This window comes from Marmota monax, unplaced genomic scaffold, assembly GCF_021218885.2.
Source record: "Marmota monax isolate L192 unplaced genomic scaffold, Marmota_monax_Labrador192_F-V1.1 WCK01_AAM20220418_F8-fsc00025, whole genome shotgun sequence".
NCBI classification, from domain to species: Eukaryota; Metazoa; Chordata; class Mammalia; order Rodentia; family Sciuridae; genus Marmota; species Marmota monax.
In genome coordinates, this window is record NW_026691950.1 from 18298760 (window position 1) to 18312315 (window position 13556).

General features: G+C 31.6%; 1 protein-coding gene across 22 annotated transcripts in view; it reads left to right on the forward strand.

Moving 5' to 3' along the window:
- Adgrl3 (adhesion G protein-coupled receptor L3) overlaps positions 1-13556 on the forward strand; it is a 785567-nt gene that overhangs the window by 743636 nt on the left and 28375 nt on the right. For 7 of the 22 annotated variants that reach the window (XM_058571073.1, XM_058571212.1, XM_058571130.1 and 4 more), the window contains one exon: positions 13338-13355. The exons of 9 other annotated variants lie outside the window; for them this stretch is intronic. In XM_058571073.1, the coding sequence (XP_058427056.1) occupies positions 13338-13355 (18 nt within the window). Of the gene's footprint in view, positions 1-8644; positions 8908-13337; positions 13390-13556 lie in introns of those variants that run through there. 6 more of the 22 variants (XM_058571444.1, XM_058571477.1, XM_058571462.1 and 3 more) reach the window with 3 other exon arrangements.

The following is a 13556-nucleotide window of genomic DNA, read 5'->3' on the forward strand; positions in this document are numbered from 1 at the left end:
GTAAAGCAGTTTCACCAGGATTTCTGAGTTATAATACTACCACTGTGGCTTAACAAGTCAGAAAATCTACCATATCTAAGCAACATTTCTTTCTGCTGATGATAAGAAAAACATCTCTGAATATCCCGGAATCAGTTGCTTTGTTTGCAAAATGAATTGTGTTGCATGTCATAGGGTGGGGGTGGGGGGTAGCTAATGCAAAAAAGAGAAAAACACTTAAAAATCTTTAGAAGAAAATATAGTTTAGAGAAGAAGTTTTTTTAACAAAATAATTAATATCACAAACTTTGAGGAAAAGACAAATAGGATTATCTCAAACCATATATCCATAACAGATAACACAAAGGAAGAAGATATAAACAGTGTATTTAACAAACAAGATGTTAGTCCCTGGATAATATAAAGAATGTCTAAAAATTGAATCATAAAATTCAAAATCCCAGGATAAATGTGGGTAAAAGAACAGGCAACTCACAAAAAAAGAAACCCTATGGACAATGAACACATGAAAAATTACCCCATTGCTCTAGTAATGGGAAATGCAACATATAGCAGTGATAAGAGATACCATTTTATACTCTATCTGATTGGCAAAAAATGTCAGTTTGACAAAACTAACTCCCAGAAAGAATTTGAGAAATATATGCTGCTTGAGGGAATGTGAATTGATGTGAATGTACAAACACATTTGACAGCATTTTAGCAAAATGTTTTAAATTGAAAATGTGCACAATGTATGACCCAGCAGTTCAACTTCTAAGTATTAATTGTAGAAAAAGTTATGTGTCCTAATGTGAAGACATATATAAAACCATTTAGTACAAAATAGGAGGAATGGGATAGGTAGTTTCTAGGGCTCCCATCTCAAAAGCTCTGAATTTATATATTACAATAGATGCAAGTTCTCTGCATTCAGAATATTTCATTTTGTACTGAACTAACAATAACCCAGTCTGTACTTTGGAGAAAATGTGTCATTGAAATCTATATTAATAAATTCCCAGTGAATGAATTAGCTATTAAAAGAAACTGAAGTATCTCCAAACCATTTCAATGAAATTTAATAGGCAGGTTGATTAAAATTTAATAGCAAACTTGTTGGCTATTAAAAGAGTACAGTGAGATAAATCAAGATGTCAGCTCTTCAATTTATGATTTGAGAAAAAAATGATGAAAGGGCTCTTGACTTTCAACAAACTGTTTCTTCTTGGGCACTTTGTAATTTCATTAATTGAATTAAAATGTGAAATTATATTTTGAAAGTTATTTTATACAACTTTTAAGGATATCATGCAGATTCCCTTTGTGTTAGTATTTTTAAAAAGTAAATGACTTATTCTTGATTTATATGCTCTATTTCATAAAATAGCCCCTACAAAGTGGAATCAATCATTGCTCAAATTGTCTTTGTGGCAGGAAAGTGGGTATTATTTGATTACATAGAAAAACAAAAAATAAGAAAAAAAATATTAGTTTCTTTTTTATCTAGCTACTTTTACTTTTATTTGTTTGCTTATTTTATGTAAATTAATCTGTGATCAAAATAAAATAATTATTACTGAAAAGTACATGGGAAAATTTCATGCACTTCTACAAGAAATAATTAAATAATAAAATAAATAAAATTAAATAAAGCTACCAGAGTCATGTGTGACCTTGCATAAATTAAAAGTATTTCTGGGCTTTGTTCCTTTATGTATTAAATTATAAGTTCAGGTAAGATGATGTTAAAATCTTTATTCAGTTCTGAGTTATAACCTTTTTGCATAATGCTTTATTGTAGCTGATGAGGTGTTATGCATATACATAATATAAACTTGGGGTACTTCTAATTAACTCTTCCCAGTTTTCTTGTTTATATTATATTTCACTAGTTAAGGGACGAGACTAACCTCATTATTTTCCCTAAAACCATTTTCTTAACTCATTGAAAAGAAAAAAGAAGAAAAGAAACCATGGGACCCTTACACCAGAAAGAAATATAAGCAGGTGTGCATGTGCATAACGAGCATGCAAACATACACCTAAAGCTTTTTACAGGCAAATTTGAGAATTTCACAACTTCACAGATGTAAGAGGTCTCTTGACTTGTACTTAAGTTAGTATTCTAATTCTGTAGAAAATGCTATCATCAGAGATACTATTTTCACATACACAAATTAAAGTCTCCATGATGGGCCAAATTTAAGGACTGATGATAAAAACATAAAGGTATCACTTAGTAGTGATACTCCACTTTGTATGTAACTTTGATTTATATGAATTAATCAATGTATTTATCAGAAATGGCTTCATTAAAAAATGTTATATCAAACATAAGGGAGAGAGAACCGTGGGGGAATGGATGCAGGATGTGGTATGTTAAAGAAGAAAGAACCATCACAGTAAATCTATTTTATATGGAAAAACAGCCAGACATTTGCTATTCTATATATTATAAATAACCAGAAGTTGAAAATTAAGGCATACTGCTTTGTGACTATAGAAAAATACTGGTTCTTAATTGTATCATTAATATCTTAAAAGACAAAACTTTGGTCAACCAGTATGATCCAATAAGAACTTAGTCTGAGGGGCAGTGGAGAGTAGCAATTCAAGTTATTTTAAGAGCTTTTCCCTGTAGTTTTGTTAGCCTCCTTTCAAGAAGCAGCATTGTTTGAATTATGTTTCTGAATGATCTAGATTCAAGTGAGATCCAGCTTTCATCCTTGTTGAGGTCTGTTTTTCACTTCACAATTTCAAAGCACACTGATCTGCCTTAGATTTTCAGTCCCCAGTTACAAGCATCACACTGAACTAGCCCAGACAATGCTGTCATTCAAGGCCTCCCAATGTCAAAACACCCACTCTATTGTCACAAAGAAAGGAATGTCACAGTTTTGTGGTAAGAGTGTGCTCATTATTATTCCATTCAAAATTCACTCATTCAAAAACTATTGTACTACTCTCAATCTTCAGGTATAAATAAAGAAAAAAAGAACCCTTCTTAAAATGACTAGTCTTTTTCAGGGGCTTTAGGCTCTGACTTTATGAATAATTTGTCAGAAAAGCTTCTCTGAGTTTTTCAATATGGAATATAACCATCCTATTTGCTTTGTATCACTCTTTCACCAGAAATAAAAAAAGATTTTGTGCCTGACCCTCTGTTGAGAGCTATGTTGATGATTCATATATTTTGAAATTCAGTCTTAATTCCCTTTCTGTATTAGAGAGCGCTCCTTTGTTTCTGATAGTAAATAAGCAGGGATGACTACACTATAGCTAGGATTCAGCTTGTTTGATGATTGGATGAGACAGCTACTTTTACATAGATACTTTACTTTTTGTTTATTTGGTTAGTTTTTAGTTTTGTTTTGTTTTAGTCATTATTGTTACTATCTGCAGTTAGTATTTAGGTAATATTATGTAATTCCAAGTCATTATATAATTGCTTATTTCTGCTTTAAAAGTTTCAATTAGTATAGTACCTGGTATTGTGTTAGAAGCAAATAAGGAAATCTCATCAGGAATTAGACAACTGGCACTATTAAAAGTTTTTCCTCAAGATTATTATTACTACTCAGAAATGATAAAAATGACTTGGTTTTACATTTTCAAGATGGTGTCAAGTTCACATAAATTTTTCATTAAGTAAGCAGTTTTTTTTTTTTTTATTAAGCTCTAGAAACTGTTCTAGACACTTTGTAGAGCAGTAAAAAAAAAAAAAAAAAAAAAAAAAAAAAAAAAAACTCCTATGTATTTAGTCTTTCTAGAGCTTACATCCCAGCATGTAAACATTTGTGTGTGTGTGTGTGTGTTGCTGAATTGTCTCCCTCCCTCACCAAACACCAACCTATTTGTGTCTTGCAATTGACTAACCAGTACACTTAACTTTCCAGCTAAAAAACAGTGACAGATGGTCTATAAACACTGAACTTCTTGGAAGTCTTGAGCAATTTCACAGCTGTTAGAAGGGAAGTTTACAAGTCAGAAGTTAGTTGTAGGAAGAGGAAGAGACAGGATAGACAGAATCCTGGAAGCTAGTATCGGAATTCAAAATGACCTAAGTCAATTGAGGAAACAGCCAGAAGCAAACAGAATAGACTTCTGCAAAGATGAGTGAAATGCAGTGCAGCAACAGCAAAAAGACAAAAGTACCTTCACATGTGGAAGATGGAGGAAGACAGCTTCTGTCCAAGTTTTTAGTTAAAGGATCCAAGCACTGGCAGCAAGCTGTTGTTTATGTTTGTTTTTTTTCTGCACAGTGAGTGCCACCATTCAGATGTATTATAGAATTGCTTAGTGAGTGTTGACTGTAGGAGCCATATGAAAATAACTCCTCGAAAAATCAAACTTATTTGCCATGATAGGAAGAAGGACCTCTTGAGGTCAATGTCTTTGGAAAACTTCACCTTATTTTAGGTGAATCAAATGAGGGATAATAATTTGATTCTCAAAATATATTTCTTATTCTTTTGTACTAGCAAATCTCTAGAGTTTATCTGTATCTTTATACTTTTTGTAACACATTATCATCACATTGAACTTCCTACTTCCATCCTTATTGATGAAGCCTTTCCTTTAATTATAAACTCTGTAAAATTAAAGCTGGTTTCAAATGTTACAGGAGGTATAAAAATGAGGGACAGACAATAAAAACAGCCACTGATTTTTAACTAGTGATTCTTCATTTGTTTTTTCAGAAGAAAAGTTCGTAATATCGGAGATGAAGAGGAATGTGCATGTTGTTTAAAAGTTTTGAATTATTTCTATGTCTGTATGGCTTTAGAAAGAACAGTAGGTGGATAGCTGATGAAGGCTACATGTCTTTCATTAAGGCTTCAGATCCATAACTGATTCTGAATTTCACTGAGATTTGAGGAAGAGACCAAGCCTAGAACCCAAGTGTCAGAGACTGAAGATTGGCCTGTATTGTCTATCTTGTATGGTAACGCCTACCTGCAAACCAGTAGCACTTCTGATGTGTGGCCAGCCTTTAAAGCTTAGCAAGCATTGAACAAAAATAAAATCAGTTTTCACCCAATTTCTTTCAAATAAAATGAAATCCTTTCATCTTAAATTATTAGTTTCAGTAATCGAAGCACTTTAAACTACATTCAAAAATTAGAAAAATGCTTAGGACTGAAAAGAACTTTATACTGGGAAAGATATAATCAAATGGATTATCTATAAAAACTTAAATACCTTCATTAGAATTCGGCTATGAGGGCTGCGGTTGTGGCTCAATGGTAGAGTGCTCACCTAGCACACGAGAGGTTCTGGGTTCGATCCTCAGAACCACATAAAAATAAATTAATAAATAAATAAATAAGGCATTTTAAAAAAAAGAATTCCGTTATGAAACAATCGCTTTTTGTTATTAACACTTTTTTCCTTATATACTTGGCTTTTTATAAACTGAATGATAAAGATATCAAGTTATCTGCTTCTTGCTTATACTTCTTTACACCTAGAAGTGTTTATTAGTAAGCACAAATAGTTTCTTTTACATCAGTACAGAAACGCTATTCATTTTTCTACATAAATAAGAAAAAGAAATATGTTGAATTTTAAGCTGTATGTAGCAAAGCAAAAAAAATGGTATGAGATCTTTTTATTGCATTGTTCAATTTCTAATTATTTCAAATTAAATAATGTATAAATATAGAGAAATGCAGACACAAGCTCTAGCCATGAAAATCTTCTTCCATTTTTGATCTTTGAGGGTGTATATTTGACTGATTTTCTATTTTCAAGTTTTCATGTGTTTATTTTGAATTATACTTTTTGCTTAAATACTTATTTAAAATAATTTCAGAAAGGAATTATTTGTATTAGAAAACTAACTTTTCTTGTGCTTGAAAAGAACTAGAAATGTAAATATTAGGTAGCAAATACAATTTATTTTGTGTAAACCAAATGCTGCCTCAAACAATTAAATTTGCATAACAATCACAATATAAATCTTGAAGATCTACAATTTTCCATTTTTTTTATCTGAAAGGCATTGGAATAAACTTTAATTTTTTTTTCTTATTAATATCCCATATTTGTCATTTATCAAGGGAAAGTAATACCCTGAAAGACCTATTACATGACAGATAGAAGATCTGCCATTGCACTACATAAGAACACTTAACTAAGTGTATTTTACAACTTCAGCAAACAACTATTAAACATTTAGTAAGTGAAATATTTTGTACTACTTCCATGCTAACTCTTTGCAGGATATACAGGATATGAACACATGCATGGCTTATTTCTTGAAAAAAAATGATATTTTACGACTAACAATTTGACAAGATGTATTGTCCTTTTAATCAGGAGGTATTCACTTTCCCAGTTTTTGAGATTAAAATAATTTTTAGTTGGCCAGTAATGTTCCATGACAAAGAATTACAATTTAGGAATGATAAACATTGCTGTTGCCAAATAGTCCCTTCTCATTTTTAGACATTTTCTATGAATGAATAAATTTTGTATTTTACTAACACAATACCGGCCATTTTTTATTTTGAGATATTTGTATTTAGATGCAGCTGTACAGAATAATATTGAGAGATTATTTGCCCTTTACTTTGTTCCCTCAATATCTTATGAAACTCTACTATAATATCACAACCAAGATGCTGATCTTGATATAATCCACCAATCTCATCCAGTTTTATTCAGCTTTATTTGTAGTTAGTTGTGATAGTATTGAGTCTTATGGAATTTTATTCATGAAATAGGTTGCCATGGGCGCCATCATCAGATACAGAATAATTTCATATTTCTGTCACTACAAGGATGTCACACATTACCATTTTATGAAGACTTACTTCCCTTCTCCATCTTTAACCTTTGTGAACCACTAATCTCTCTTGTTTCTGTAACTCTGTCATTTCAAGAATATATATCTATAAAAGGAATTATATAGTATGTTATCACTTGGGATTAGTTCTTTCTTCTTAGTATAAATCTTTGGAGATTAATCTAGCTTTTTAAGTATATAGTAATGTATACCTTTTGATTGCTAAGTAGTTTTTCATTATATGCACCTGCTACATATTGTTCAGCCATTCATCAGTGGAAAGAAATTTTGGCTCCTTCCATTTGGGGGCTATTTCAAGTAGAGCTGCCATGAACATTCATGTGCAAGGTTTTCTATAAAGATAAATTTCTATTTCCCTGGGATAAATGTCCAAGAGTACAGTTATAGGGTAATATGATAATTACATGTTTAGTTTTATGAGCAACTCCCCAAACTGTTTTCCTAAATGCTATATTGTTATATTACCATCAGCAAAGTAGGAGTGATCCAGTTTCTCTGCATCCTTGTCAACATTTAATATTGTCACTATTTTTATCTTAGATGTGTTGTTGGTTATTGTGACTTCATCTTCATTTCCCTCATGGCTAATAGCAGTTTTTTTCATGAGCTTACTTGCCGTCCATATATCCTTTTACTTGAAGTGTCTCTTTATACCTTTGGACCAGTTTTGAATTGAATTTTATTAGTTCTTAGTGGTGACTTTTGAGAGTTCTTTCTATAGTCCAAATAATAGTTCTTTGTTGGATCACAAATATTTGTAAATTTGTTGTCAAGATAGCTTATATTTTCATTCTCTCACATATGTATAACAAAGATCAAAATTTTTGTACCTGCTTATGTTATCTGGTTATCCCCACAGAATTTTCTTTTCTTTTCTTCAGTCACATTTTATTTATTCATCACCTAACATAAATATGTAGTTCTACCTATCGTGTTTATAAATGCATGATTATATGTAATAAAACTCTTCCTCCGATCTTTTGATCTTTTGTCTCTTGATTAAATGACTTTGAAGGATGGAGGGTTGCAACTCATACTGATGGTGTACTGGAAACTAAGAATATCTGTCCACAAAAGGATTAAAGACTTTAATTTTGTTACTTTCCTATGCCAAAGTTAGAACAACAGTTGGAAAATGGAAAATGTAATTATATATGTGTGTGTATATATATTGCTTGATAGCATAATCTTTTATCTGAAATAGTTTAAAATAAAGTCTATATGACTTTTTACCAGGCTAATTATATCACTCAATTAGTATGTTTATTGTGGTGTACTAATAAGAGTGATTATATTGTATTTCCATTTCAGTTATTCTGTATAGAATTTCTAAGAAATGTAAAATTTTTCTGTTGTGTCAACAACTGCTCTCCAAATGAGTGTTTGATCTTAAATGTTTCCTTTTATTGTTTTTTACTTTCATTGAAAACAACTCAGTGGTTGCTGAGAATAAGGAAATGTGTTGTTTCTTTTTGCATTTTAGCTTTTATACTTTTTTTTTTGCTTTGTGTTTTGTTCGTATGAATGACTGGATTTTGCTTTTTTATTTTTATTTATTTATAGCAAGCATGGGAATATATTCTTGCATACACCTGGGGAAAGAGAGTACCATAAATGTGGCCTAAGCAACACTGTAAATCATTTTTTTTCTTTCCCATTGACTCAAATACGTGTACATTGTTGGAAATGTGTGCTGCTCTAGTGACATATTTTTTCAGTTTAATTAGCTGCCTGCCTGTAATCAGGGCTATATCAACTGTTGTCATTCTAAATGTTTCCTTTCTTTTTTTCAAACACATTTGCCTGATTGACCTTTTTTTTTTTCTCTGTCTTTCTATGGGGCTGCTCCAGGAGCCATGGCTAATCATCTTATAAGCAATGCTCTGCTTCGTCCGCATGGTACTAACAATCCCTATAATACATTGCTTGGGGAACCGGCGGTCTGTAACAACCCTTCTGTCAGCATGTACAACGCACAAGGTGTGCTGGAGTTTATCTTAATTTTTTCAAGTGAGAGTCCCATTTTATGTAGCTTTTATGAGCACTTTCTAGTTTCCTTTCTCCTGCCTTTTCTTTGTTTTGGAAGCTGACACACAGACTCCTTTACATTCCACCCCTCTTGGTGCTTTTATTTTCCATTTTCCTTAGGCTTTCCTTAGTAAGAAATGGATGCCTTCTGATAAACAAATGCCTTATTCATTCATATGTGTTTGTTTCTCTGTACTGTTACAAAATGTATTGTGGTTTGTCAGTACTTTTCTTGTTGTTCATTTATTTCTAAATTAAATACCTGTGTATTTATTTTGAGAAATGAGATACGTGTCTAAGGTAAGTAAGATAAAAGAAGACTTGATTCAGTAGTCTTACTGTTATAAGATGGAGAAAATAAATCTTACTTTGTTAAATCATGAAGTACACTCTGGGCACAAAGCATTAGTATTGATGAAAGCATTAGATTAACTCCAGGGAAAATTACATTGAACTAAGCAGTGGAGGAAAGAGCAGTGAACTGGACAGTAGCAGCTCAGGTTCTGTCTTAGCTTTGTCATCGCCTACACGAGCTGGAGCAAGCAAGTCACAAAATTATTTCTACTGTAGGCTACAACTCACTTGAAACAAGGATTTTGAAGATGGCTCCTCTGTATGCCCCATCTTGAAAACAATACAGAAACTTCACTGTGTTTCAAACAAATAAGCATAGGTCTTTTAAAAAACAGCTTACACTATAATTATGTGGACATGGTTTTACTTTTTCTAAGTATACACACACACACACACACACGCAAACATACATATGTAAACTCTTATGAACTCCTTGTTGATTATTGCTATTAAGATTATTAATTTGTTATATTAAGATTATCAAGATTATCAAGATATATTGTCTATATATAAATTATCATATATATTATATATGTGTTTATGTATATATGTAAATAGACCATAAATCATTGAAATAGAAGTTTCATTAAAGAAACATCTTACTTAAAATTATATTTGAAAGAAAATTCACTGTAATAGGTATGTCCATGATTCTTCCAGTTGAAGACAGTAATTGAGCAATATTTAAATTACCCAGGAAATTTGGAATAAAATTTCTATTATCCTTTATGAGCATCTCTGGTGGGTTTTTTTTTTTTTTCTTCATTTTTCTTTTTTTCTCCTCTTTCTTTCTTGGTCAGAGGTAAAAGATTAGTGGTGTGACTGTAAAACTTGGTGTGAATGGGCCATTTCAGAAAAACATGTTTGTTGCAGCCTGGCCACTGGGCGTCTCGAATCACCTGAGCTGTCCCACAGGGTTCCTTGTCAGATACAAAGGATGATTTTAAAGTATTTCAAAAATACCAAAGTCATTTATTAACAAATGACTTCAGGAGTATGTTCAAGATATTTGTTTATATGATGAAATAATTCAGTAAACTTTCAATTTCATCGTTTCTTAAAGACTCCATGTTTAAGAAGCATAGACTTTGAGAATCAGAGGAAGGATAGAGTTCATGAAATGCTGTTTATATGATTGCTGACACCCTGTAAGACCGAGCTTGAAGTATCTATTCTAACAGGGCTCTTACCACCTCCAGATCTCATATATTCTATTGTTGAAATGCTCTGCTCGTTTTTTACCCATTTACGTATATAGAGATATCTAGATATATTCCTCTTACTATAATGCCTTCTTCTATTGCTTCTTGGAAATCCTTGAAATACTTGAAAGCAGCAAACCTATTTTCCTTTGGTTTTCCATATCCCTACTAAAACTGAATCATCAATATGAGAGTTTCTGGGTCCTTCTTCATGGTTACTCTCTATATATTCTCTCATTTATCAGTGTCCGTATTCCACTGTAGTACTCTACGAATGGTACAATACACAGTGCACCAGATGTGGTTAGGCAGAACAATTTAGTAGACCTTCTAAGGGTTTATCTTGTCTTTATTATCCTTAGGTTAAGTGAGAGGTAAATGGGTCACTATAAATATTTTGAAGTATCCTGATAAATTAGTAATTTTGAATGATGTTAAATGAAGATTTAAAATATTTGCAAGTTAAATGTACTCTACATTATTCGCCTTACACAGAAAAGTTGTTGGTAATTACTTTAAAATAATTAACAAATGTGGATTGCATTTTATTTTTCTTTTTTTGGTTTTCAGAGATAATGTGTCATTTCTTATATAATGAAAAAGTAACGATTATTAATTTTTCTGTTTTCCTTATTTCACTATCTGCCTTCACATCTTTATTTTTACTGGTATAACCAAAACAAAGGGAGGATATTTTTAAGGTTGAACACATACCTATCTAAATTATTAAATCAAAATTTTCACAGACAAAAAATTAAAATACCATATAAATACAAAGTTTTATTCCTATGGAATCCTTTATTGGTTATTACTCACTACGATTTTGTCTGAATGGATTTTTCCTAAATTCCAGTTTAAAAAATTCTATTGACTCCTTAAAAATAAAAAGTAAATAATTTTATTAATGTTTTTCAGAGCCAGAAGTGGAACTGTTCAACTATTATGTTTTAATAATTATCAAAATGTTAAGAAACCATGATAGTGCTTAAAATAATTCTATTACCACTGACCAAAAATAAATCTTGATGATTGTCATATTGCTGCTAATCTTATGCTTTCAGATGAGTGCACTTATATTCTTACTGGCAAGGTGAAATCTTACATGAAATATAGTTGACCTGGTATGTACTGGAGTGGTTTCTGGACTGGTTTATGTTAAATTACCACTTGGTTCTGTTCTATGGGTTCTCTACTTCAGTTGTACCAGTGCTATCCAGGCATAGAAATGTTCAGATTTAAAGCATCCAATCTTGTTTGTAATGCCTTTATTTATGTAAAGATGTGTATATAGTGTTACTACTGAAACATATAAAAATAAAAGTGAATAATATACTTTTATTATGTTGAATTCAGCTTCCAACTGTGGAAATGTTTAAAACTTTTTGCATAGAATTTCTGGACCATTATGTATTTGTCAATATTAGAAATTCAATTTTTGTAGAGATAAACCTCATTATAGAAAAACCTGTCAACACAATGTAAGAGAGGAAGTCGTGATTTTTGCTAAAATAAATTTACATCTTAAGGTAATTTAATTCAGTTCTAAAACTTTAAAGAAAGACATATCTCTAGAATGGGATATAGTGAAGAATAAAAGTAAGAATGCAAGGTATTCCTTCATGGTTTTCAAAGCCTACAGCAGATTTATAGAGAAAATTGCAGCAGAGTTGAAAGAAGTCTAGAGACCCCTTTCTGATCCCAGCTCTGCCCTATTAGCAGGGAAGCATTAGATAAAGCCCAGCCTCTGTGCACTGTGGTTTCTTCATCTCTGAAAAATGGGAATTGAACCTCAGCGATCTCTTTTATGTGGTTCTAGTTCTAGTATCCCTGTATTTAAGGAGTGAACCATAATGAGCCTACAGGTATTTACCTCTGTTGATAAATAGCTTGTCTTTCAAATTGTTTTTCTAAAGCTGTTTTGAAATTTGAAAAAAAAATTTCCTCTGCTTTTTAAAATGCTGTAGGTCTTGTTTTGCTAAGGAAAAAAAAAACTGTCTCCTTTAACCAATGGTTAAATTATAACAAGTTAGAATCCCTCGAAATGATCTAGCCCAGAGAATTCACTGGTCTTTGTTTTGTGATATTTTAACCATCCTGTAAACAAAATCAGTAAGAGTAATTCTTCTGACCTGCTTAAAATGTGAGTTTTTTTCTAAAAAGTAATTTCACCAGGATTGTTTTCAAAGGATCCACTCCCAAAATATTTGATTGCATATGATTGTGCAGCAATCCAGAAGAAAACCTGATATAAGTGGTGATTTATTCCCCACACATTTTCTTGATACAGAATAAATGGATTTAGCCTTTTTTTTTTCTGTAGTTACTCCACTTCTGGATAGGGGCTCCAGCAATGACAGTACTGATCAGTTTTCGATTACAAATGATAAGCAACATTTTTGTAGGTACAATGAGGAAAAATAATGTTTGTGCAGAGAGAGAGGAGATATATAGGGGGAAAAAAGAACAAGATTATGAAAATCTTCAACTAGTATTTTTCTGTATCCAAAATTTCCTTGATAATTTCATTTAATAAATTCTAAAATTATATGGCATTCCTTATGAGCAGGTGCATTCTAACATCATACATGTGACAGTATTGAAATCTAGAGGTGGAAATAGTCCCTGGCTCACCTTCTTTTTATTCTCTGGTTTGTGTGATAATCTTAATTGTAATATAAGTGTGTATTTTGTTGGAAATTTACAAACTGTATAATGCTTATTAAAGACTCATTATATTGGAATATGTTAAGGGGGACTGCTTATTTTCTGACTAACATATCAGTATTTTTTATTATGATAAACCATGTAACACAGACTCATGAATTTTGGGGCAGTGGAAATTATTTCCTTTGACTCTTTTTTCTGCATATCATCAATTTGCTTTTTACTCATGTTTCCTCTACTGTCGCTGTAAGCTTACTTGTTGTTTTTTCTTTCCTTTTCTTCATGCTGTCGTTTAGAGCCCTACAGAGAGACAAGTATGGGAGTAAAGCTAAACATTGCATATCAAATGTAATTTTTTTTAGTTCACTTTTATTGCATCACATATAGATGATGTAGTTATTAAAAACAGTTCATCTCACAATTTAAAAACTAAAGAGCCTATAAATCAACTTATATAAATATATGCTAATAGAGATTAGACGCTTTTGTTGTCTGATTCTTTTATTCTGTCACAT